At 46.7% G+C, this 27,500-nt stretch overlaps 1 protein-coding gene across 7 annotated transcripts in view; it reads left to right on the top strand.

Annotated features, from left to right (window-relative positions):
• The window catches only part of arhgef7a (Rho guanine nucleotide exchange factor (GEF) 7a), a 182,335-nt gene that overhangs the window by 214 nt on the left and 154,621 nt on the right, over window positions 1-27,500 (top strand). For 6 of the 7 annotated variants that reach the window (XR_011667779.1, XR_011667778.1, XR_011667781.1 and 3 more), the window contains exons 1-12: window positions 1-297; window positions 2,014-2,097; window positions 7,524-7,608; window positions 10,010-10,143; window positions 11,661-11,862; window positions 11,986-12,074; window positions 17,818-17,912; window positions 18,401-18,496; window positions 18,729-18,851; window positions 19,335-19,473; window positions 19,691-19,750; window positions 26,957-27,103. The exon at window positions 1-297 is cut by the window's left edge and continues 214 nt beyond it. Coding sequence is in view for 3 of the 7 variants with exons in the window: in XM_071340993.1 (XP_071197094.1) it covers window positions 133-297; window positions 2,014-2,097; window positions 7,524-7,608; window positions 10,010-10,143; window positions 11,661-11,862; window positions 11,986-12,074; window positions 17,818-17,912; window positions 18,401-18,496; window positions 18,729-18,851; window positions 19,335-19,473; window positions 19,691-19,750; window positions 26,957-27,103 (1,419 nt within the window). In the remaining 4 variants the exon portion in view is untranslated. The remainder of the gene's footprint in view (window positions 298-2,013; window positions 2,098-7,523; window positions 7,609-10,009; window positions 10,144-11,660; window positions 11,863-11,985; window positions 12,075-17,817; window positions 17,913-18,400; window positions 18,497-18,728; window positions 18,852-19,334; window positions 19,474-19,690; window positions 19,751-26,956; window positions 27,104-27,500) is intronic. The other variant, XM_071340994.1, reaches the window with a different exon arrangement.

The following is a 27,500-nucleotide window of genomic DNA, read 5'->3' on the forward strand; positions in this document are numbered from 1 at the left end:
CTCCCACAAAGCTCGCATGTATGGAAGGATAATGTTTCTGTTTTAACGCCCCAGATGATTGCGTACCAGGGGTAGCTATTGAAATACGCAAAAACCTGCCGCTTCGTTGGATTTTCCTCTGAGACTGAGGCCATGAATTCCGCGGAGCAGACGGTCACCTGGCTGATCACACTCGGGGTGCTGGAGTCGCCGAAAAAGACTATATCGGATCCAGAGGCATTTTTACAGACCTCCCTCAAAGATGGGGTGGTCTTGTGTAGACTGCTGGAGCGGCTGAGCCCGGGCTCCATGGACAAAGTAAGGACAGAACTGCCGCTTGTCTTCCCTTCTTGCCGCCAGCTTCATCGGCCCGTCTATGCGGCAAGAACCGTGACATAACGCGGTTTATCTCGCTTCTCGTTGCCCACTGGCCCATTATGATATTCGTTTGTAGGTCACGAGAGCGTAGGTTATTGTTCCTAAAAACAGCTACAAATGATTGCACATATGTCAGTAGGCCTACACTCACGCGTGTGATAGGTTTATACAGACAGACAGACCAGACCGTTCGCTGTGGCAGATGCGAGTCACGACGATCTATTCTGTGCGCAATTTTTAGTAGCCTTTGTATATTCTTAAACCAAGACAAACGACGAGACGCATTTTGTGTTGTTGTCAAACAAACTCATAAATGTATGGGCTCTATGGTTTGGGAATTGTGTAGCCTATGGATTTTTTTTTTTTTTTTCTGGAGACAGGCAACAGAAAAGGCCACATATAGCCTACAGATGCGTTGTGAGATTGGAATCCAAAGCGCATTACGCGGTATTACGTTAATGCACAGGATCTATAGGCCTATAGCCTGTGGTTTATATGTAGCCTATGTTTGACACATAATCCGGATCACCAGCTAGTGGGGATGTATGAGGGTACACCACAACAGTGGGCCGCCATTGACCGCAAAAGCTCACAGACAGAGATAGAGACCCTCTCCACATTTAAAGCAACAGTGCGGTATTTGTAATGTATGTCTGTCAACACCAAAACCCCCAGTCACTTTAGCCTTGTTATATATTGTGTACCCCAAATCCTGTGTGGCTTTAGACAGCTTGGGCGTTCCCTGGCGTTCTTCATCTTAAATGCCTCTCTGACAACAAACTAGCCTAGTGCTGGAAGAGAGATACACTTCCATCACCTTATAGGAGAACATCACCTATAGCCTAATCTAACCAGGGTTCTGACCAACCGTTGATTCTGTTCTTATGGTCTGATAGAGTAGACTATTGAAATCTGCCCATGGTGACCACCGGATGATGAGCTACTGGCCACAAGTAGAAAGGAGGAGAAAGCGTGATATCCCAGTGTTCTGTAGTCTAAGAAAATACCAAAGAGTAGCAAGTCTTCCCTCTAGGAAAAATTAAGTTATTATTTTATTATGTTCTATATCCTATTATATTCTAACTGCATGGGCTAGACTGATAGGCTACAGGTCATTTAACTGGTAATTACTATGGTATAATATCTATATGTCCAGCCTCAACCAGCGTCCAATGTTTATCTATTGTTATATATCTCACTGGCAGTTCATGCAGCCTATGGTTATAGACTGGTAATAAAATGTGTGTCGTCAGATCTCTCCTTCTAGATTCAGAGGCCGTATTACATCCATTGGCGTTGTTGTTAGTGTCACTTATTTATTTCCCACCCGTTCTTTGATATTTGTTCTGTTTTGATCAATTTGATCCATCCCGCCTCTCTGTTCAGAGGAGTTGCTAGGGTCCTCCCCTCACTGCTGCTGTGTTGTTTCTCATAGCTCCCATTCGCCAACGTCATTTCCCTCAATCCAATGCCTACTTCCCTGCTAGAGAATCTGTAGCTGTATTGTAGAAGCAAGCCAAGGAGAGGGAATGTTGGCTTCTACTCTGAATCAAAACGCGCATAAGACGTTAGACTGCTTCCAAGTAGCTAGGCTATGGGAAAAAAGTAAATTTTGAGCGAAATTCGTGTTTCTCATATGCATTTTTGTTATCCCAGATCTACCAAGAACCGAAGAACGACGGCGAGTGCTTGAGCAACATAAAGGAGTTTCTCAAAGGCTGCACTTCGTTTCGCGTAGAGGTAAGTTCTCCATAAAATAACCCCACAAACACTCCAAACATGCATCCAACATTTAATAAGAAAGATAAAGAACCTACGTAAAATCTTACAAATTTCCAATGTGACACAATAAACAATGGGGCCACGAAGTGGACGGGGGGATAGGCCTACTGACAGTGGGAGGAGGCTGGACTCCGAGCCGAGAACAATCACCCATCGCCGAGTGAGGCTGCCTTGGTTGTCGCCTGCACTGAAATGGCCCATTCACAATCGCAACATTGTAACAGTCATGCTGCAATTATTTGGTGCAGTCGTTTAAAACTGTAACAATGTAACATTATCTTGTAGGCTCCAAGTGCAGATAGCTAGTTAATGTATACACTTTGTTAAACGGCCTGGCCCAGGTTATCAGACTGATGCTTTTCCATTATGTAAGTCGTCGTCTTTCTTCGCTGGCCCCCATAGCCTACGTGCATGGCGTTGCGCTTGTGTCCCCCATTCTAGATTTGGAAACACCAGCTAGTTATCCAGATACCCGCAAGCGTGAATTAGGCTACACTTGGTCAATGAATCCACCCAGAGTTGTCAGAAGGTGTAGTCTTCAAACTCACTACCTAGTTGACCCATATAGGAAGTCTAAAGTCTCATTAGTTTTTATTGAGATGTTTTGGTATTGTCTCATACAGCAGCAGCCAATGCTGTCAGTGTAAACTGTTATATCAAAGACTTTGACAATAATGATTAGGGTGAACAGTTAGATTCTAGATCTGTGGTTAGAGGGCAATGGCTATCACACACAGACTCACACACACACATACACAGAGAGAGAGAGAGAGTTTGGTACTGTGTCAGTGCATAGAGGAGTCATTGAACCCACCCAGTCTGGACAATACAGCTCACTGTTCGATCTTCACTATTGACTTTCCTCACTGAGACTGCAGGAGAGAAGGAGATGGGAGAGGGAAAGAAATAGAGAGAGAGAGAGATAGAGGGAGGGCACTGTAGAATAAAGTGGTCTGAATATGATTTTGTTAATGGGTTACTTGTGCTTGGTGTTGAATGTCAACACAAAGCTTTCTCTTCTTGGATAAGAATTTCATAAATCAAATCAAATGTTGTTTGTCACATGCTTAGTAAACGACAAGTGTAGACTAAAAGTTAAATTCTTTCTTTTGGGCCCTTTCCAACAATGCAGAGAGAAAAGAATAGAAAACTAATAACACAAGGAATAAATACACAATGATTAACCATCACTTGGCTATATAGACGGGGTACCAGTACCTACTAGTGCTGAGTAGGTATTATTGATTTGAAAAAGCCTTTATTTAAATAGGCATATCACCGACGCATTATGACAACACTTATGTTGAGACAGAATAACATTATAATAGAGATGCTAAACATCTAGTCCAGAGTTTTCCCAGCCTGGTCCTGGGGACCCAAAGTGGTGCACAGTTTTGTTTTTGCCCTAGCACTATGATTCTATTCATCAAAGACTTGATGAGTTGCTTAGTTGAATCAGGCGTCTGAGAGCTGGAGCAAAAACTAAAATGTGTACCCATTTGGATCCCCAGGACCAGGCTTGGAAAACACTGGTGTAGTAAATTAATGTTTGAGGTTGGACTGATTCCAATCTCTGCGAAGTGGACTACTCGTCTCCCTCTCTCCGAGCCATGGGGTGTTTTTGGGATAACTAAGCTTCCCAGGTGTGCAGATAGACAGACCTTGAAATCCTCACAGCAGCCCTCCATGCCCCTCATACCGTAAACCTGTTTCCCTATAAGCTGCTTTAGAGAGGAGAGGAGAGCGAGCCGTGTGTTTGTGTAACATGCAGGGAGCTGGATTATAACAGTGTAGGACAAGGCCAGACATCATAGACCCACTCCAGACCCCAAATTACTGCTGGCTCACAGTACAGCTAGCTGCATGGGGCAGCAGATTAGGGGTGTGTGTGAGTGTGCGTGTGTACGTACTCACACGTTGGTCTGCCAGCGCTTTTTAAGCCCCGACCTGCTTCTGATGGGTGTGTGTTTTAGAGGTCGACCGATTAATCGGAATGGCCGATTTCAAGTTTTCATAACAATCGGAAATCGGTCATTTTGGACGCCGATTTTGCCGATTATTATTATTTTTATTTGTACACCTTTATTTAACTAGACAAGTCAGTTAAGAACACATTCTTATTTTCAATGATGGCCTAGGAACGGTCGGTTAACTGCCTTGTTCAGGGGCAGAACGACAGATTTTTACCTTGTCAGCTCAGGGATTCAATCTTGCAACCTTACGGTTAACTAGTCCAACGCTCTAACCACCTGCCTCACGAGGAGCCCGCCTGTTACGCGAATGCAGTAAGAAGCCAAGGTAAGTTGCTAGCTAGCATTAAACTTATCTTCTAAAAAACAATCAATCAATCATAATCACTAGTTATAACTACACATGGTTGATGATATTACTAGTTTATCTAGCGTGTCCTGCGTTGCATATAATCAATGCAGTGCGCATTCGCGAAAAAGGACTCGTTGCTCCAACGTGTACCTAACCATAAACATCAATGCCTTTCTTAAAATCAATACACAGAAGTATATATTTTTAAACCTGCATATTTAGCTAAAAGAAATCCAGGTTAGCAGGCAATATTAACCATGCTCGTAAGCATTCATTCAAACAGCACTTTCGTGCGTTTTGCCAGCAGCTCTTCGCTGTTTATGACTTCAAGCCTATCAACTCCCGAGATTAGGCTGGTGTAACCGATGTGAAATGGCTAGCTAGTTAGCGGGGTGCGCGCTAATAGCGTTTCAAACGTCACTCGCTCTGAGACTTGGAGTAGTTGTTCCCCTTGCTCTGCATGGGTAAATCTGCTTTGAGGGCGGCTGTTGTCGATGTGTTCCTGGTTCAAGCCCAGGTAGCGGCGAGGAGAGGGATGGAAGCTATACTGTTACACTGGCAATACTAAAGTGCCTATAAGAACATCCAATAGTCAAAGGTATATGAAATACAAATCGTATAGAGAGAAATAGTCCTATAATTCCTATAATAACTACAACCTAAAACTTGTTACCTGGGAATATTGAAGACTCATGTTAAAAGGAACCACCAGCTTTCATATGTTCTCATGTTCTGAGCAAAGAACTTAAACGTTAGCTTTCTTACATGGCACATATTGCACTTTTACTTTCTTCTCCAACACTTTGTTTTTGCATTATTTAAACCAAATTGAACATGTTTCATAATTTATTTGAGGCTAAATTGATTTTATTGATGTATTATATTAAGTTAAAATAAGTGTTCATTTAGTATTGTTGTAATTGTCATTATTACAAATAAATTTTAAAAATGGCCGATTAATCGGTATCGGCTTTTTTGGTCCTCCAATATTTCATAATCGGTCGACCTCTAGTGTGTTTGGCAGATGATTGTATACTGTTGTCACGCCCTGACCTTAGAGAGCCTTTTTATGTCTCTATTTGGTTTGGTCAGGGTGTGATTTGGGGTGGGCATTCTATGTTTGTTTTTCTATGATTTTGTATTTCTATGTTTTGGCCGGTTATGGTTCTCAATCAGGGACAGCTGTCTATTGTTGTCTCTGATTGGGAACCATACTTAGGTAGCCCTTTTCACTCCTTTCTTTGTGGGAAGTTGTCTTTGTTTGGCACTATGCCCTTAAGCTTCACGGTCGTTTTTGTATTGTTTATTGTTTTTGTTGGCGTCATTTTCTTAATAAAAGGAATATGTACGCTGCACCTTGGTCCGCTTCTTACGACGGCCGTGACAACTGTTTGGTGTGTGTGCGTGTTTATGTTGTTTTCTTGGGATTATTCTATGGGCAATTCCACAGTAACAGTGATGCTGAGACTCAGATTTGTCACTTTAAAATGTATGCCAAACAAAAAACACTGATTGCTAAACAAACCACACAACTATGCACAATGACTACTTTTAACAATTTCCACAGAAAACCTTTCAAAAACACATTTACTTGAAGAACAGTGCTGATGCAAAATTTGTTAACAGAATGACCAGCAGCACAAACCGTCATTCTGTTACAAAACTTTGCATCTTCACTCTTCTTCAAGTAAATGTGTTTTTATGTCTTCAGACTGTTTGGAGCCATGTCACACACTCTGTGCAGCAGTTAGCTGACCCTTCACCCCTGACCTGTTCACAACAGGAAGTGATCCTAAGAGTTTCCACACCCCCTGTAGTCATCGATCCAATTAAGAGTACTTTTGAAATGCACCCTTCCTCCCTCCATTGGAGTGGCCACTCCAATGATATTCTGGATAAGTTAAAGCCATATAGCGGCACTCCTGATTTCACCTACTGCATCTATCATGTCAGGGCTGGGGTGGAAGGGCCACAGGGAAACCAGTCCTTGTACGTTCAGCTCTGGTTAAACCCTAATGATTGAAACATTCTGTCAATAAACCACATTGGAGCATAGTGTGAGGTGTGTCACTTTCACGTTTTTCTGCACATATTATTTGACATCAATAACCTTCTCACAGTCATTGAATGTTTGTATGTAATGTGGAGGAATATGGGACTGGACTGGAACTCTGGAAATAGCACAGTACAGGCCATGCACACACAAACACACACATTCTCTCAGGGCATAGACTGTCTGGAATCAGAGCGGAAGATAAAAGGGAGCCACATCTCAGTCACTCCCCCTCAGTGGTCCGACAGTAACCACTGCACAGAGAGGGAGAGATGGAGGGGGAGGGAGGGAGAGATGGAAGGGGAGGGAGAGATGGAAGGGGAGGGAGAGATGGAGGGAGGGAGAGATGGAAGGGGAGGGAGGGAGAGATGGAGGGGGAGGGAGAGAGTGACATACATTAACAGACATTTTACAGGGAGAGAATGAAACTACATTAATTCACCCCACAAGCACATTAACTCCAAACTATCTACTCTACTCCAGTCAACTACCTCTTCTTGTGCTGCACAGGACATTTTTGCTCATCTGATGTTTTCTACAACTCATTTGGTTTACAGTAGTTTGTGAAGCTGTCTGTATGCTACTGTGCTAGTGAAAATGAGTTATATTGATTGGCAGTGGCAGGCATTGTGATGACCCAGCTCCAGTGCTGTCCAATTGACTAGTGTTTTTTCCCCCATTTACTTTTTGGCATGTCTCCACGTATTTTAGTTTTGGCACGAACACAGTGTCACACACAGGAATGATGTGCATACATGCACGCACACACACTTGCACACAAACACACACCAGTGGCGGCTGGTGGGAGGAGCTATAGGAGGACAGGCTCAGTGTAATAGCAGGAATGGAATAAATGGAACGGTATCAAACATATGGAAACCACATATTTGACCCCGTTCCATTAATTCCATTCCAGCATTATAATGATCCCGTCCTCCTATAGCTCCCCCCACCAGCCTCCACTGACACACACACACACACTGACCCGTCTTTTTCTCGTCTCCCACAGGTGTTTGAGCCCAGTGATCTGCTCCTAGGACTGAACTTCTCCAGGATACTCAGCAGTCTGGTGGCTCTCAACAAAGTGACTGCAGGTTAGTAGAAAGTGTGTGCATGTGCGCAGCCCATGTGAGTATGTGTGTTAAGTATAACTATTCTATTGTGTGTGATTATACAGTGCTTTCAGAATGTATTCAGACCCCTTGACTTTTCCACATTTTGTTACATTACAGCCTTATTCTAAAATGTATTACAAAATTTCCCCCCTCATCAATCTATACACAATACCCCATAATGACAAAGCAAAAACAGTTTTTTAGAATTTTTTGCAAATTAAAAAAATAAATAATGAAATCGTATTTACATAAGTATTCAGACACTTTACTCAGTACTTTGTTGAAGCACCTTTGGCAGCGATTACAGCCTCAAGTCTTCTTGGGTATGACGTTATAAGCTTGGCACACCTGTATTTGGGGAGTTTCTCCCATTCTTCTCTGCAGATCCTCTCAAACTCTGTCAGGTTGGATAGGTAGTGTCGCTGCACAGCTATTTTTAGGTCTCTCCAGAGATGTTCGATTGGGTTCAAGTCCGGGCTCTGGCTGGGCCGCTCAAGGACATTCAGAGACTTGTCTCGAAGCCACTCCTGCGTTGTCTTGGCTGTGTGCTCTGTGTCATTGTTGTCACACCCTGGCCTTAGTTATCTTTGTTTTCATTATTATTTTAGTTAGGTCAGGGTGTGACATGGTGTAGTATGTGTTTTTGTATTGTCTAGGGTGTTGTATGGTTTAGGGGGTTAAGTAGAGTAGATGGTTTAGTGTTCAGTGTAGGTGTCTAGGAAAGTCTATGGTTGCCTGAATTGGTTCTCAATTAGAGACAGCTGGTTATTGTTGTCTCTGATTGGGAGCCATATTTAAGGCAGCCATAGGCTTTAGCTGGTTGTGGGTAATTGTCTATGTGTAGTGTTTGTGTCAGCACTATTTATATGTATAGCTTCACGGTCGTCAGTTTGTTATTTTGTTAGTTTGTGTATAGTTGTTCGTTTCTTGGTTTTTCTCTCTTCTTTAATAAAAGAAGATGTATTTTGCACACGCTGCGCCTTGGTCCAATCTCTCTCAAGAAGACGATCGTGACAGAATTACCCACAACCAGCTAAAGCCTATGGCTGCCTTAAATATGGCTCCCAATCAGAGACAACAATAACCAGCTGTCTCTAATTGAGAACCAATTCAGGCAACCATAGACTTTCCTAGACACCTACACTGAACACTAAACCATCTACTCTACTTAACCCCCTAAACCATACAACACCCTAGACAATACAAAAACACATACTACACCATGTCACACCCTGACCTAACTAAAATAATAATGAAAACAAAGATAACTAAGGCCAGGGTGTGACAATTGTCCTGTTGGAAGGTAAAGCTTCACCCAAGTCTGAGGTCCACAGTGCTCTGGAGCAGGTTTTCATCAAGTATCTCACTGTACTTTGCTTCCGTTCATCTTTCCCTCGATCCTGACTAGTCTTCCATTCCCTGCCACTGAAAAACATCCCCACAGCATGATGCTGCCAACACCATGCTTCACCGTAGTGATGGTGCCAGGTGTCCTCCAGACATGATGCTTGGCATTCAGGCTATTCTTGGTTTCATCAGACCAGAAAATCTTGTTTCTCATGGTCTGAGTCCTTTAGGTGCCTTTTGGCAAACTCAAAGCAGGCTGTCATTTGCCTTTTACTGAGGAGTGGCTTCCGTCTGGCCACTCTACCATAAAGGCTTGATTGGTGGAGTGCTGCAGAGATGGTTGTCCTTCTGGAAGGTTCTCCCATCTCCACAGAAGAACTCTGGAGTTCTGTCAGAGGGATCATCGGATTCTTGGTCACCTCCCTAACCAAGGCCCTTCTACCACGATTGCTCAGTTTTGCTGGGTGGCAGCGCTAGGAAGAGTCTTGGTGGTTCCAAATTTCTTCCATTTAAGAATGATGGAGGCCACTGTGTTCTTGGGAACCTTCAATGCTGCTGAATTTTTTCTGTGCCTTGACACAATCCTGTCTCTGAGCTCTATGGACAATTCCTTCAACCTCATGGCTTGGTTTTTGCTCTGACATGCACTGTCAACTGTGTGACCTCATATAGACAGGTGTTTGCCTTTCCAAATCATGTCCAATCAATTGAATTTACCACAGGTTGACTCCAATCAAGTTGTTGAAACATCTCAAGGATGATCAATGGAAACAGGATGCAGCTGAGCTCAATTGCGGGTCTCATCATAGCAAAGGGTCTGAATACTTATGTAAATAAGGTATTTTAGTTTTTATTTGTAATAAATTAGCATCAATGTCCAAAAACCTGTTTTTGCTTTGTCGTTATGGGGTATTGATTAGGAAAACCTTTTATTTAATCAATTTTAGAATAAGGCTAGAACATAACAACATTTTGGAAAAAGTCAAGGGGTCTGAATACTTTCCGAAGGCACTGCTCTATTCTTTATCTGTAGACATTGGAGTGGGCAGTGACAGTGTCTGTGCCCGTCACTCGTCAGCCCATCGGATCAAGTCGTTTGAGTCTCTGGTCTCCCAGTCATCACTGGGTCGAACCTCCAAGCTGCTTCAGAACCAGTTCCGCAGCCTGGTGAGAAACACGTAGACACACACAAACACACACATAGCAGCCTCAGTGCTGAAGCCCAACTTCTGAAATGTCTGTATCTCAAAGTGCATCTATGTCAAATGGAGATTTGTGTGGGCTTATCGTGTAGTCAGTATTCAAGTCCTTATTTGTCCATTACTGAGCCATCGGCCCACCCTTTCTAACTCCCTATCCCACTAATATTCCTCTCCTCCCTTCTCTACCTCCCCCTCTCCCCTTGTCCTTTCCTTCACCAACCCTCCCTCTCGCTACCCTCCTCACCTCTCTTGCTCCCTACCTCACCTATCTACCTCCTCCTCTCTACCTCCCTTCCTCCCCCTCTCTACCTCTCTGCCTCCCCCTCTTTACCTCCCTCATCAACTCTCTACCTCCCTACCTCTCCCTCTACCTCTCCACCTCCCCCCTCTCTTTCCCTCTCCCCTCTTTCCCTCTCCCCTTCCCTACCTCCCTCTCTCTACCTCCCTACCTCCCCCTCTCTACCCCTACCTCTCTGCCTCCCTACCTCCCCACCTCTCTGCCTCCCTACCTCTGCCTCCCTACCTCCCCCTCTCTTCCTCTCTACCTCCCCTCTACCACCCTACCTCCCCCTCTCTTCCTCTCTACCTCCCCTCTACCACCCTACCTCCCCGTCTCTACCTCCCTACCTCCCCTTCTCTACCTCCCCCTCTCTACCTCCCTACCTCCCTTCCTCCCCTTCTCTACCTCCCTACCTCCTCTTCTCTACCTACCCACCTCCCTACCCACCTCCCCCTCTCTACCGCTCTACCTCCCTACCTCCCCCTCTGTACCGCCCTTCTCCCCCCGTCTCTACCGCCCTCCTCACCTCTCTACCTCCCTACCTCCCTCTCTCTGCCTCCCTACCTCCCCTTCTCTACCTCCCTACCTCTATCTCTCTACCTCCCCCTCCCTACCTCTCTACCTACCTACCTTCCCCTCTCTACCGCCCTACCTCCCACTCTCTACCTCCCTCCTCACCTCTCTACCTCCCTACCTCCCTCTCTCTGCCTCCCTACCTCCCCTTCTCTACCTCCTCCTCTCTACCTCCCCTACCTCCCTACCTCTATCTCTCTACCTCCCCCTCCCTACCTCTCTACCTACCTACCTTCCCCTCTCTACCGCCCTACCTCCCACTCTCTACCTCCCTACCTCCCTCTCTCTGCCTCCCTACCTCCCCTTCTCTACCTCTTCCTCTCTACCTCCCCTACCTCCCTACCTCTATCTCTCTACCTCCCCCTCCCTACCTCTCTACCTACCTACCTTCCCCTCTCTACCGCCCTACCTCCCACTCTCTACCTCCCTCCTCACCTCTCTACCTCCCTACCTCCCTCTCTCTGCCTCCCTACCTCCCCTTCTCTACCTCCTCCTCTCTACCTCCCCTACCTCCCTACCTCTATCTCTCTACCTCCCCCTCCCTACCTCTCTACCTACCTACCTTCCCCTCTCTACCGCCCTACCTCCCACTCTCTACCTCCCTCCTCACCTCTCTACCTCTCCTATAGGACATGTCTGAGGGCAGCGGGACGCAGCTATTGGTCAAGGCTCGCTTCAACTTTGAACAAACCAATGAGGACGAGCTGTCCTTCAACAAGGGGGATGTCATCAACGTGACACGCCAGGAGGAGGGCGGCTGGTGGGAGGGGAACTTCAACGGCAAGACCGGCTGGTTCCCTAGCAACTATGTCCGTGAGATCAAAGGCTGTGGTAGGTATCCCTTATTATTCTTGCTACTGGACATCACATAACCCAGGAATATCAGAAAGGACGTGAAGGAAAAGGATAGTGTCTGATGGAGAGAAATAACTAATTTCTCCCTCTCCCTCTGAGACAAACAAGTGTCCCCCAAATCTGGGACCCTCAAGAGCCCCCCAAAAGGCGTTGACACTACGGCCATTAGCAAGACCTATTACAACCTGGTAAGACCTGGTCATCCAACTTACTTCTCTCACTGTCTGTCTGTCTCTTTCTCTCCCTTTCTCTGGCTCTGTCTCTTTCTCTCTCTCTCTTTCTGTTTGCGTGTGTCTCTCAATACTGCTGTAACTATCCTCAATAAAAGAAAACAGGCTTTTTAAAGCTTGACATTACTCTTAACGCTGTAGGCCTGAGGTGCCATGGCCGCTCCAGATAGCTTGACCTAGTTCTGTGTGTGTGTTGTGTTGTGTTGTGTTCCTGACAGTTTAATGTATCTCAGTGCTCTGGTTTACTGAGATGAGAGAACAAGTAAATACATGCTATACTAGAGACAGAGAGAGAAAGAAAAAGACAGAGAGAGAGAGAGACACACCCCCATTACCGGCTCAGACAGGGCCTCCTGGACCTCCCCCAGGAATCTCTCAAGTAGCCTAAGAGATGTTAGTTCTGTTTGTTGTGCCAGGAGCCGCAGGTCACACAGCCTTAGTAAACCCGCTGCCATCAGTCACTTCTGCAGGGAGGCTGATTGAACCGATCTCAAAAGGAGGGCTGGATTGTGGAAGATAGGCTTCTCCCACAGCCCAGGTTCCACACCCCCTTCTTGTGTGGGCCTCCGCAGCTGTCAGGCCTTCAGCAACGCAGAGTAAAAATCAGAGACCTGCTGTACTCAGCTCTCCTCAGCAGCGCGCATGCTGGTTCTCTCCAGCCTACATCAGTATGGTACAGCAGTCTCTGCGCCGCCTTTAGTCGGAATGCAGCCACCCTGCTCTCCAGTTCCACCAGGTCCTGGCCTCCTTCGTGGACGGACATGTACGTCATCTGAATTTCTTTCAACACTGCCGCCCTCAGCCAGTGATAGCCCTATGAGAAAAAATCGACCAGCTTGCATTGCAAGTCTGCGAGCAGACCGGCAGAGGGGTTGAGGACAGCCAGTTTATGCCACAGGGAGGATGCCGCAAGGTTGGTGATTATCAGCACCCTGCCTCTATATGACACTTGGGACAGGAGCCACCTTCACCTGGCCAGTCTTGACACCACTGCCTGTGACAGCGCCTCCCAGTTCTTCCTGACCCACCTCTCCGAGCCCAGGTACACCCCCAAAATATTAAACCCTTCACAACCCCACTGCGCACCCCCTGGAAGCAGAGGGGGGGCCCTATCCCTCCATGCCCCACATAAGAGCTTTGCTCTTGCCCCAGTTCACCTTAGCTGACAAAGCTCTCTTGTACACCTTCAGAATAGTCTATAGTGCCTGCATAGCCTGCCCATCCCTGATCATCACAGAAACATAATCTGCATACGCCGACACTGCAATGCCTTTCACCACACCCATGCCTGTCCAGCACACTCCCAGCACACTCCCTGCAGTCTCCTGTGTAGCAGGACTAAAAATGGCTAGTGTATATAACTGCCCCGATAGAGGGCATCCTTTTCTAATGCCCCGTCTCACCCAGACTGGCCTACTGAGCCCCCCTCCCACCTTGACCATACATGACGCCCCAGCATACAACATCTTCACACAAGCCAAAAACCTTTCCCCAAATCCAAACACAGACATCCCATTAAACAGATACTCATGGTCCACTCTATCAAAAGCCTTCTCTTGATCTAAAGAGACCAGTCCAAAGTTCACATTAGAACCTGTCGACAAGTCCAACATGTCCCTGATTAAGAACAAGTTGTCCATGATTGAGCGTCCCGGTACACAATTTGTCTGGTCCTTGTGTACTATAAAGTCCAGATGGGACTTCAGTCTGTCAGCGAGGACCTTGGCAAATATCTTGTAGTCCGCACAGAGCAATGCCACAGGCCTCCAGTTCTTAAGTTCACACAAGTCCCCTTTTTTGGGCAGGAGAGTCAGAGTCGCCCGACGGCATCTCATCGGCAACTCTCCTACCCCGACGCACTCACGCAACACGCAAAATAAGTCCAGTCCAATTATTCCCCAGGTGTACGGCCGGGGGACATCTATTTTACCACCTCTGCTAGTTCATGGTGCAACAGGGGAATGTCCATTTCATCCCTCTGTGTCAGAGAGAGCTTAGAGAGTTCTGCAAACAAAACCTGAGCACACATAGGATCACACAGTTCTGCCCTATACAACTCAGTATAAACCTCCACAGTCTGATCACGCATCTCCCCCACCACAGAGGTCACCCGCCCATCAGACGGCCGTAGACAATGCATACCCTTGGCTTCACCGCTCTGTCTTTCCAAACCAAAGAAGAAGGAGCTGGGAGCATCCATCTCCTTGAGCATGGAGAACCTAGCTCTTACAAGTGCTCCCTTTGCTTTAACCTGGAAAACTGCCTTGAGGCCTACATTGCCTTGCCCCACCATCTCTACCACCACTTCACTGATACTGCGCTCGAGTTCTCCCAATACCCTCCTAGCCTCTGAGGATGAGAGAGCTGTATACTGTTGACAGAAAAGCCGAATTTGGACTTTCCCCACATTCCACCATTGACTCAGAGACCCATACTCCTCTCTTCGCTGCCCCCACCTTTCCCCAAAAATCTGGAAACCTGAGCAAAAAGTGGCATCTTGTAAGAGCTTTACATTAAACTTCCAATAGGATGCCTGCCGAGGCCCTGGTGAAATAGACAACCGAGCCATGGTTATGTGGTGATCCGAAAAACCCACCGGGAGAATGGTAGCGACCAAAAGTCTATTTCTCTGATTCTTGGATGTAAAAGAGATCTAGTCTGGCTGCACTCACCCTAGCCCCAAAGACTTTCACCTATGCATACTGTCTTGTGATGGGATGTCTAGTTCTCCAAACATTCACTAGGTCAAACTGCTTAATTATGTCCCTTAACACCCCCCACTGAGCTTGAATCAGGCTCCTCCCCATTTCTATCTTTCATAAAATGCATCGTACAGTTCCAGTCCCCGCCGACCACCAGCGTCTCCTCAGGCGCTACCTGTGAGAGTTCCTGTCTGAGACACCCAAACAGACGACCCCTCTCTCTCCCTGTGTTAGGCGCATACACGTTTCTAAGGACAAAACCCCTGTTGTTAATTTCTGCTTTTACTACAAGCAGTCTACTCCTACACATCTCCTTTGAGGAGCACATTTTTACGGCCAGACCCGGTGCAAAAACGACTGCCACCCCTGCACTAACATTTGTTCCATGGCTCAGCACACTTTCCCCTTTCCACCAGAGCCCCCAAATGACTTCATTCACCACATCATTATGCGTCTCCTGCAGAAACAACACATGTACTTGTTTTGGTTTTACATACACTACCGTTCAAATGTTTGGGGTCACTTAGAAATGTCCTTGTTTTTGAATGAAAAGTACATTTTTTGCACATTTTAAATACAAAATTGATCAGAAATACAGTGTAGACATTGTTAATGTTGTAAATGACTATTGTAGCTGGAAACGGCTGATTTTTAATGGAGTATCTACATAGGCGTACAGAGGCCCATTATCAGCAACCATCACTCCTGTGTTCCAATGGCACGTTGTGTTAGCTAATCCAAGTTCATCATTTTCATCACCCCCCCCCCCCCCCCCCCCAGCACCAGGAAAATGTTTCTTAGTGCCTTAGTGCCTTTTCCCCTCCCACCTCCTTTCTTCTCCCCCTTTTCCTCTTCCTCTTGACACCCTCCTCTCCCCCCCCCTAGTCGCTTGCCCTTCCCCACTATACTCTCCTCATCCACTAGCATAACCTGACTAGACCCAGTCTCATTTACACCACCATCTATAGCATGACTAGACCCAGCCTCATCTACACTACCATCCATAACCTGACTAGACCCAGGCTCATTTACACTACCATCCATAACCTGACTAGACCCAGCCTCATCTACACCACCATCCATGACCTGACTAGACCCAGTCTCATCTACACCACCATCCATAACCTGACCAGACCCAGTCTCATCTACACCACCATCCATAACCTGACTAGACCCAGTCTCATCTACACCACCATCTATAGCATGACTAGACCCAGCCTCATCTACACCACCATCTATGACAGGACTAGACCCAGTCTCATCTACACCACCATCCATAACTTGACTAGACCCAGTCTCATTTACACTACCATCCATAACCTGACTAGACCCAGCCTCATCTACACCACCATCCATGACAGGACTAGACCCAGCCTCATCTACACCACCATCCATAACCTGACTAGACCCAGTCTCATCTACACCACCATCTATAGCATGACTAGACCCAGCCTCATCTACACCACCATCCATAACTTGACTAGACCCAGTCTCATTTACACCACCATCTATAGCATGACTAGACCCAGCCTCTGGGTCTAGTCAGTGGCTGGTACTGGTTTAACAAACTTTCCCGGATCGCAATAAAAAGCTTCAAGATTAACGCTTTTCCATTTAGACTCATTCAGGAACCTTGACAGTTCCCTCACCGTGTACTTTGACCATTCTGTCTGACTGGCTGTCAGCTCTGGACCCATTGAGGGGGAGACTGAAAAGAAAGCCACCATCCATGACAGGACTAGACCCAGTCTCATCTACACCACCATCCATGACAGGACTAGACCCAGTCTCATCTACACCACCATCCATGACAGGACTAGACCCAGCCTCATCTACACCACCATCCATAACCTGACTAGACCCAGCCTCATCTACACCACCATCCATGACAGGACTAGACCCAGTCTCATCTACACCACCATCTATGACAGGACTAGACCCAGTCTCATCTACACCACCATCTATGACAGGACTAGACCCAGCCTCATCTACACCACCATCCATGACAGGACTAGACCCAGTCTCATCTACACCACCATCCATGACAGGACTAGACCCAGTCTCATCTACACCACCATCCATAACCTGACTAGACCCAGCCTCATCTACACCACCATCCATAACCTGACTAGACCCAGCCTCATCTACACCACCATCCATGACAGAACTAGACCCAGCCTCATCTACACCACCATCCATAACCTGACTAGACCCAGCCTCATCTACACCACCATCCATAACCTGACTAGACCCAGCCTCATCTACACCACCATCTATAGCATGACTAGACCCAGTCTCATCTACACCACCATCCATAACCTGACTAGACCCAGTCTTATCTACACCACCATCCATAACCTGACTAGACCCAGTCTCATCTACACCACCATCCATAATCTGACTAGACCCAGTCTCATCTACACTACCATCCATAACCTGACTAGACCCAGTCTCATCTACACAACCATCCATGACAGGACTAGACCCAGCCTCATCTACACCACCATCCATGACAGGACTAGACCCAGTCTCATCTACACCTCCATCCATAACCTGACTAGACCCAGTCTCATCTACACCACCATCCATAACCTGACTAGACCCAGTCTCATCTACACCACCATCTATAGCATGACTAGACCCAGTCTCATCTACACCACCATCTATGACAGGACTAGACCCAGTCTCATCTACACCACCATCCATAACCTGACTAGACCCAGTCTCATCTACACTACCATCCATAACCTGACTAGACCCAGTCTCATCTACACCACCATCCATGACAGGACTAGACCCAGCCTCATCTACACCTCCATCCATGACAGGACTAGACCCAGTCTCATCTACACCACCAGGGGTCAGAGGGAGTGAAAGTGTTCAGAGTTACAAGACATGAAATTACAACTTGAACCATAGAGTGATACTCCTCAATAACCAACAAGAAACTTGAAAAACTCTCCCTCACACACTCTCTCACCATCTCTCTCTTTCCCCAGGTGCTGCAGAACATTCTAGAAACAGAGACAGAATATTCCAAGGACCTCCAGAGCCTTCTGACCAACTACCTGCGATCACTCCAGAGCACAGAGAAGTAAGCTCCACTCATTGTACTGTTGTAAACCCTCCGTCTGTCGGTCGTACTGTCTGTCTGTCTCTGTCTGTCGGTCGGCCGTACTGTCTGTCTGTCTGTCTGTCAGACAGACAGTACGACAGACAGACAGAACGAACGACCGACCGACAGACAGACAGACAGACAGACAGACAGACAGACAGACAGACAGACAGACAGTACGACCGTCTGTCTGTCTGTCGGTCGTACTGTTTGTATGATGACACACTGTATGGCCACTGATTGAATTGGATCTACTAGATGCATTCCAAAACTCATGCTCTCTCTCTCCTCTGTCTTCTCCTCGCCTTCTCATCTCCTCCCTCCTACTCCACCTCTCTTTCTATTCCTTCTCCTCTCCTCTCCCCCTCTCTTCCTTCTCCTCTCCTCTCCCCCTCTCTTCCTTCTCCTCTCCTCCCTCCTCTCTTCCTTCTCTTCTCCTCCCTCCTCCTCTTCTCCTCTCTCTCCAGACTGAGCAGTACAGATGTGTACCTGATCCTGGGGAACCTGGAGGATATCAACACCTTCCAGCAGATGCTCGTCCAATCATTGGAGGAGTGCACCAAGTAAGTCCCGCCCCTCACATACTTTCCACCAATCAGCACACAGGGATCAGAGAAAGTGCTTGTCACTGCTGTTCTAATCCAATTAGATCTGTCCTGCTGCTACTTGGGATATTTCACAGCAGTTTTACGTCGAGGTAAATAAAGGGTATAGGAACATCTATGTGTTGGCTATGGTAATACAGCAATCCTTGATTTCACTCAGCTTGTGTGTTTTCCCCCCCAACATGTGCAGACTTCCAGAGAGCCAGCAGAGGGTAGGGGGCTTCTTCATGAACATGATGCCCCAGATGAAGGCTCTCTACGTGGGTTACTGCTCCAACCACCCCTCGGCAGTCAACGTGCTCACCCAGCACAGGTAAACATAGACCCAATACAGCATGAACCTGATGTTCTAGCATTCTTACTGTAAAACAGTGATTTATCATTTTTACACAGGCAGGTAGTGTAAAGACAATATAATTAGACTTGACAATTTAATACTCCTCTCGCTCTCTCGCTCTCTCGCTCGCTCTCTCTCTCTCTCTCTCTCTCTCTCTCTCTCTCTCTCTCTCTCTCTCTCTCTCTCTCTTTCTCTCTCTCTCTCTTGCTCTCTTTCTCTCTTGCTCTCTCTCTCTCTCTCTTGCTCTCTCTCTCTCTCTCTTGCTCCCTCTCTCTCGCTCTCTCTCTCTCGCTCTCGCTCTCGCTCTCTCTCTCTCTCTCTCTCTCTCTCTCTCTCTCTCTCTCTCTTGCTCTCTCTCTCTCTCTTGCTCTCTCTCTCTCTTGCTCTCTCTCTCTCTCTCTCTTGCTCTCTCTCTCTCTTGCTCTCTCTCTCTCGCTCTCTCTTGCTCTCTCTCTCCAGTGAGGAGCTGGGGGAGTTTATGGAGGGGAAGGGAGCCAGTAGTCCAGGTATCCTGACCCTGACCACAGGTCTCAGTAAACCCTTCATGAGGCTGGACAAATACCCCACACTAACGAAGGAACTGGAGAGACACATGGAGGTAGGGCTGTGTGTGTGTGTGTGCCACGTACAGGTGTGTGTTTGTAAGATGCTGGGTGTGCGAGTGTGTTTGTGTGTGTGTGTCACGTGCAGGCGTTTGTAAGAGTGTCCTCATTCACTGATGATGTATGTGTGCAACAACAGAGGATGTTGTCAATCACTGATAGTGGTGTGTGTGTGTGTAGCTGTATAAATGCTCTCTGCTGTGCTCCCTGTAGGAGAGTCACCCCGACTGGCCAGACATCCAGAAGTGTATGACAACGTTCAAGAGCCTCTCGGTGAGTCACACCCACACACATATCGCCTCTTGTTTCCATGGTTGCCTCATTAGCAGTGCATGCTGTGCGTCAAGCTGTGACGTGTGTGTGTGTGAGTCATGAGTCGACGTGTTATGGTACACTTGAATATATGAGCGTGCATCACTTGTGCACACAGGATCATTTAGTAATTATAAACACTGTGGACACCTGCTCGTCGGACAGTATGTGGACGGACACCTGCTCGTCGGACATCTCATTCCAAAGTCATGGGCATTAATATGGAGTTGGTCCTGCCTTTGCTGCTCCTGAGTGGCGCAGCGGTCTAAGGCACTGCATCTCAGTGCTAGAGGCGTCACTACAGACCCTGGTTTGATTCCAGGCTGTATCACAACTGGCCGTGATTGGGAGTCCCATAGGGCGACGCACAGCGTCGTCCGGGTTAGGGTTTGGCCGGGGTAGGCCGTCATTGTAAATAAGAATTTGTTCTTAACTGTCTTGCCTAGTTAAATAAAGGTTAAATAAAAATAAAATAAACTCAGGAAAAAAATAAACGTCCCTTTTTCAGGACCCTGTCTTTCAAAGATAATTCGTAAAAATCCAAATAACTTCACAGATCTTAATTGTAAAAGGTTTAAACACTGTTTCCCATGCTTGTTCAATGAACCATAAACAATTAATGAACATGCACCTGTGGAACGGTCGTTAAGACACCAACAGCTTACAGACGGTAGGAAATTAAGGTCACAGTTATGAAAACTTAGGACACTAAAGAGGCCTTTCTACTGACTCTGAAAAACACCAAAAGAAAGATGCCCAGGGTCCCTGCTCATCTGCGTGAATGTGCCTTAGGCATTTTGCAAAGAGGCATGAGGACTGCAGATGTGGCCAGGGCAATAAATTGCAATGTCCGTACTGTGAGACGCATAAGACAGCGCTACAGGGAGACAGGACGGACAGCTGATTGTCCTCGCAGTGGCATACCACGTGTAACAACACCTGCACAGGATCGGTACATCCGAACATCACACCTGCAGAACAGGTACAGGATGGCAACAACAACTGCCTGAGTTAGGAATGCACAATCCCTCCATCAGTGCTCAGACTGTCCGCAATAGGCTAAGAGAGGCTGGACTGAGGGCTTGTAGGCTTGTTGTAAGGCAGGTCCTCACCAAACATCACCGACAACAACGTCGCCTATGGGCACAAACCCACCGTCGCTGGACCAGACAGAACTGGCAAAAAGTGCTCTTCACTGACGAGTCACGGTTTTGTCTCACCAGGGGTGATGGTCAGATTCGCGTTTATCGTCGAAGGAATAAGCGTTACACCGAGGCCTGTACTCTGGAGCGGGATCGATTTGGAGGTGGAGGGTCCGTCATGGTCTGGGGCGGTGTGTCACAGCATCATCGGACTGAGCTTGTTGTCATTACAGGCAATCTCAACGCTGTGCGTTACAGGGAAGACATCCTCCTCCCTCATGTGGTACCCTTCCTGCAGGCTCATCCTGACATGACCCTCCAGCATGACAATGCCACCTGCCATACTGCTCGTTCTGTGCGTGATTTCCTGCAAGACAGGACTGTCAGTGTTCTGCCATGGCCAGTGAAGAGCCCGGATCTCAATCCCATTGAGCACGCCTGGGACCTGTTGGATTGGAGGGTGAGGGGTAGGGCCATTCCCCCCTGAAATGTCCAGGAACTTGCAGGTGTCTTGGTGGAAGAGTGGGGTAACATCTCACAGCAAGAACTGGCAAATCTGGTGCAGTCCAAGAGGAGGAGATGCACTGCAGTACTTAATGCAGAAACTGACTGTTACTTTTGATTTTGACCACCCCCCTTTGTTCAGGGACACATTATTCCATTTCTGTTAGTCACATGTCTGTGGAACTTGTTCAGTTTATGTCTCAGTTGTTGAATCTTGTTATGTTCATACACATATTTACACATGTTAAGTTTGCTGAAAATAAACGCAGTTGACAGTGAGAGGATTTCTTTTTTTACTGAGTTTATATACTGTATATACAGTTGAAGTCAGAAATTTACATACACCTTAGCCAAATAAATTTAAACTTAGTTTTTCACAATTCCTGACATTTAATCCTAGTAAAAAGTCCCTGTCTTAGGTCAGTTAGGATCTCAACTTTATTTTAAGAATGTGAAATGTCAGAATAATAGTAGAGAGAATGATTTCTTTCAGCTTTTATTTCTTTCATCACATTCCCAGTGGGTAAGAAGTTTACATACACTCAGTTAGTATTTGGTAGCATTACCTTTCAATTGTTTAACTTGGGTCAAACATTTCGGGTAGCCTTCCACAAGCTTCCCACAATAAGTTGGGTGAATTTTGGCCCATTCCTCCTGACAGAGCTGGTGTTACTGAGTCAGGTTTGTAGGCCTTCTTGCTCGCACACGCTTTTTCAGTTCTGCCACAAATTTTCTATAGGATTGAGGTCAGGGCTTTCTGATGGCCACTCCAATACCTTGCCTTTGTGGTCCTTAAGCCATTTTGCCACAACTTCGGAAGTATGCTTGGGGTCATTGTCCATTTGGAAGACCCATTTGCAACCAAGCTTTCGAATCAAATCAAATGTATTTTTATAGCCGTTCTTACATCAGCTGATATCTCAAAGTGCTGTACAGAAACCCAGCCTAAAACCCCAAACAGCAAGCAATGCAGGTGTAGAAGCACGGTGGCTAGGAAAAACTCCCTAGAAAGGCCAAAACCTAGGAAGAAACCTAGAGAGGAACCAGGCTATGAGGGGTGGCCAGTCCTCTTCTGGCTGTGCCGGGTGGAGATTATAACAGAACATGGCCAAGATGTTCAAATGTTCATAAATGGTGAACGGAAAATAATAATAATCACAGTAGTTTTTCGAGGGTGCATCAAGTCAGCACCTCAGGAGTAAATGTCAGTTGGCTTTTCATAGCCGATCATTAAGAGTATCTCTACCGCTCCTGCTGTCTCTAGAGAGTTGAAAACAGCAGGTCTGGGACAGGTAGCACGTCCGGTGAACAGGTCAGGCTTCCATAGCCGCAGGCAGAACAGTTGAAACTGGAGCAGCAGCACGGCCAGGTGGACTGGGGACAGCAAGGAGTCATCATGCCAAGTATTCCTGAGGCATGGTCCTAGGGCTCAGGTCCTCCGAGAGAGAGAAAGAAAGAGAGAAAGAGAGAATTAGAGAGAGCATACTTAAATTCACACAGGACACCGGATAAGACAGGAGAAGTGCTCCAGATATAACAAACTGACCCTAGACCCCGACACATAAACTACTGCAGCATAAATACTGGAGGCTGAGACAGGAGGGGTCAGGAGACACTGTGGCCCCATCTGATGATACCCCCAGACAGGGCCAAACAGGAAGGATATAACCCCACCCACTTTGCCAAAGCACAGCCCCCACACCACTAGAGGGATATCTTCAACCACTAACCACATCCTGAGACAAGGCCGAGTATAGCCCACAAAGATCTCCGCCATGGCACAACCCAAGGGGGGGCGCCAACCCAGACAGGAAGATCACGTGAGTGACTCAACCCACTCAAGTGACGCACCCCTCCTAGGAACGGCATGAAAGAGCACCAGTAAGCCAGTGACTCAGCCCCTGTAATAGGGTTCCCCTCTCTCCCAGTGGAGAGAGGGGAACCGGCCAGGCAGAGACAGCAAGGGCGGTTCGTTGCTCCAGAACCTTTCCGTTCACCTTCACACTCCTGGGCCAGACTACACTCTATGACCAACTGAAGAGATGAGTCTTCAGTAAAGACTTAAAGGTTGAGACCGAGTCTGCGTCTCTCACATGGGTAGGCAGACCATTCCATAAAAATGGAGCTCTATAGGAGAAAGCCCTGCCTCCAGCTGTTTGCTTAGAAATTCTAGGGACAATTAGGAGGCCTGCGTCTTGTGACCGTAGCATACGTGTAGGTATGTACGGCAGTACCACATCGGAAAGATAGGTAGGAGCAAGCCCATGTCATGCTTTGTAGGTTAGCAGTAAAACCTGCTAATCAGCCCTTGCCTTAACAGGAAGCCAGTGTAGGGATGCTAGCACTGGAGTAATATGATCACATTTTTTGTGAAGTGCACCAGTCCCTCCTGTAGCAAAGCACCCCCACAACATGATGCTGCCACCCCCGTGCTTCACGGTTGGGATGGTGTTCTTCGGCTTGCAAGCCTCCCCCTTTTTCCTCCAAAAATAACGATGGTCGTTGTGGCCAAACAGTTCTATTTGTGTTTCATCAGACCAGAGAACATTTCTCCAAAAAGTACAATCTTTGTCCCCATGTGCAGTTGCAAACCGTAGTCTGGCTTTTTTATGGCGGTTTTGGAGCAGTGGCTTCTTCCTTGCTGAGTGGCCTTTCAGGTTATGTCGATATAGGACTTGTTTTACTGTGGATATAGATACTTCTGTACCTGTTTCCTCCAGCATCTTCAGACGGTCCTTTGCTGTTGTTCTGGGATTGATTTGCACTTTTCGCACCAAAGTACGTTCATCTCTAGGAGACAGAACGAGCCTCCTTCCTGAGCGGTATGATGGCTGCGTGGTCCCATGGTGTTTATACTTGCGTACTATTGTTTGTACAGATTAACGTGGTACCTTCAGGCGTTTGGAAATTGCTCCCAATGATGAACCAGACTTGTGGTGGTCTACAATTTTTTTCTGAGGTCTTGGCTGATTTCTTTTGATTTTCCCATGATGTCAAGCAAAGAGGCACTGAGTTTGAAGGTAGGCCTTGAAATACATCCACAGATACACCTCCTGTAATGGGTGTCGTCGTCGGATGAGGAATAATCAGACCAAAGCGCAGCGTGGTAAGTGTTCATGCTTTTTATTTAAACTGAACAAAATAACAAAGAGAATGAACGAAACCGAAACAGTCCTGTCAGGTGCAGAAACACAAAACAGAAAACTACCCACAAAGCATCGGTGGGGAAAAGCTACCTAAGTATGGTTCCCAATCAGAGACAACGATAGACAGCTGTCCCTGATTGAGAACCACACCCGGCCAAAACAAAGAAATACAAAACATAGAAAAATTAACATAGAATGCCCACCCAAATCACACCCAGACCAAACCAAAATAGAGACATAAAAAGCTCTCTACGGTCAGGGCGTGACACCTCCAATGGACTAAAATGATGTCAATTAGCCTATCAGAAGCTTCTAAAGCCATGACATAATTTTCTAGTATTTTACAAGCTATTTAAAGGCACAGTCAACTTAGTGTATGTTAACTTCTGACCCATTGGAATTGTGATACAGTAAAATAATCTGTCTGTAAACAATTGTTGGAAAAATTAAATTACTTGTCATGCACAAAGTAGATGTCCTAACCGACTTGCCAAAACTGTAGTTTGTTAACAAGAAATTTGTGGAGTGGTTGAAAAACAAGTTTTAATGACTCCAACCTAAATCAAATCACATCAAAGTTTATTTGTCACGTGCGCCGAATACAACAGGTGTAGACCTTACAGTGAAATGCTTACTTACAGGCGCTAACAAACAGTGCAAAAAAGGTATTAATTGAACAATAGGTAAGTAAAGAAATAAAATCAACAGTAAAAAGACAGTGAAAAATAACAGTAGCGAGGCTATAACAGTAGCGAGGCTACATACAGGCACTGGTTAGTCGGGCCGATTGAGGCGGTATGTACATGTAGATATGGTTAAAGTGACTGCATATATGATGAACAGAGAGTAGCAGTAGTGTAAAAGAGGGGTTGGCGGGTGGTGGGCGGGACACAATGCAGATAGCCCTGTTAGCTAATGTGCGGGAGCACTGGTTGGTCGGGCCAATTGTGGTAGTATGTACATGAATGTATAGTTAAAGTGACTATGCATATATGATAAACAGAGAGTAGCAGCAGCGTAAAAGAGGGGTTGGGGGGGGCACACAATGCAAATAGTCCGGGTAGCCGTTTGATTACCTGTTCAGGAGTCTCATTGCTTGGGGGTAAAAACTGTTGAGAAGCCCCTTTGTCCTAGACTTGGCACTGTATGTAAACTTCCGACTTCAACTGTATATCTATATATAACAGCTTCCACTCTTCTGGGAAGGCTTTCCACTAGATGCTGGAACATTGCTTCCATTCAGCCACAAAAGTGTTAGTGAGGTCAGGCACTGATGGGCGATTAGGCCTGGCTCGCAGTCTGCATTCCAATTCATCCCAAAGGTGTTCGATGGCCAGTCAAGTTCTTCCACACTGATCTTGACAAACCATTTCTGTATGGACCTCGCTTTGTGCACGGGGGCATTGTCATGCTGAAACAGGAACGGTCCTTCCCCAAACTGTTGCTACAAAGTTGGAAACACGGAATCGTCTAGGATGTCATTGTATGCTGTAGCATTAAGATTTCCTTTCACTGGAACTAAGGGGTCTAGCCAGAACCATGAAAAACAGCCCCAGACCATCCTTCCTCCTCCACCAAACTTTATAGTTGGCACTATGCATTCGGGCAGGTAGCGTTCTCCTGGCATCCGCTAAACCCATATTTTGTCAGTCAGACTGGCAGATGGTGAAGCGTAATTCATCACTCCAGAGAATGTGTTTCCATTGCTTCAGAGTCCAATCGCGGCGAGCTTTACACCACTCCAGCCAATGCGTGGCATTGCGCATGGTGATCTTAGGCTTGTGTGCAGCTGCTTGGCCATAGAAACCCATTTAATGAAGCTCCTGATGAACAATTATTGTGCTGATGTTGCTTCCAGGAGCAGTTTGGAACTTTGTAGTGAGTGTTGCAAAAGAGGACAGACGATTTGAACTTGCTCCCCGCTTCAGCACTTGGCGGTCCTGTTCTGTGAGCTTGTGTGGCCTACCACTTCGCGGCTGGGTCGTTGTTGCTCCTAGATGGTTCTACTTCACAATAACAGCACTTACAGTTGACCGGGGCAGCTCTAGCAGATCAGAAATTTGATGAACTGACTTGTTGTAAAGGTGGCATCCTGTTGACTTCTCCACATTGAAAGTCACTGAGCTCTTCAGTAAGGCCATTCTACTGCCAATGTTTGTCTATGGAGATTGCATGGCTGTGTACTCAATTGTATACACTGTGTCTGAAATAGCCGATGCACTAATTTGAAGAGGTGTCCCCATACTTTTGTATATAGATGTGTATCTATGGACACACACTTTTACATTGTTTCTGTGGTCATAAATGTCTGTGGCACTGATGCTGTTCCCATGACAACCTGTAATGTGGTGCTGATGGTGTTTCCACGGTGACAGGCCCAGTGCCAGGAGGTGAGGAAGAGGAAGGAGCTGGAGCTGCAGATAGTGACTGAGTCCATCAGGCTGTGGGAGGGAGACGACATCAGGACACTGGGCTCTGTTCTCTACATGAGTCAGGCTCTGGTTAACAGCCCTGGAGCAGAGGTCAGAGGAAAACCTTAACATTATAATAACTAATGTCCATGAGTCAAATACTATTAACTCTCTCTTGCTCTCTCTCTTGCTCTCTCTCTCTCTCTCTCTCTCTCTCTCTCTCTCTCTCTCTCTCTCTCTCTCTCTCGCTCTCTCTCTCGCTCTCTCTCTCGCTCTCTCTCTCGCTCTCTCTCTCTCTTGCTCTCTCTCTCTCTTGCTCTCTCTCTCTCTTGCTCTCGCTCTCTCTCTCTCTCCCTCTTGCTCTCTCTCTCTCTCTCTCTCTCTCTCTCTCTCTCTCTCTCTCTCTCTCTTGCTCTCTCTCTCTCTTTCTCTCTCTCTCTCTTGCTCTCTCTCTCTCTTTGCTCTCTCTCTCTCTTGCTCTCTCTCTCTCTCTCTCTCTCTCTCTCTT

This window comes from Salvelinus alpinus, chromosome 14, assembly GCF_045679555.1.
Source record: "Salvelinus alpinus chromosome 14, SLU_Salpinus.1, whole genome shotgun sequence".
Lineage (NCBI taxonomy): Eukaryota > Metazoa > Chordata > Actinopteri > Salmoniformes > Salmonidae > Salvelinus > Salvelinus alpinus.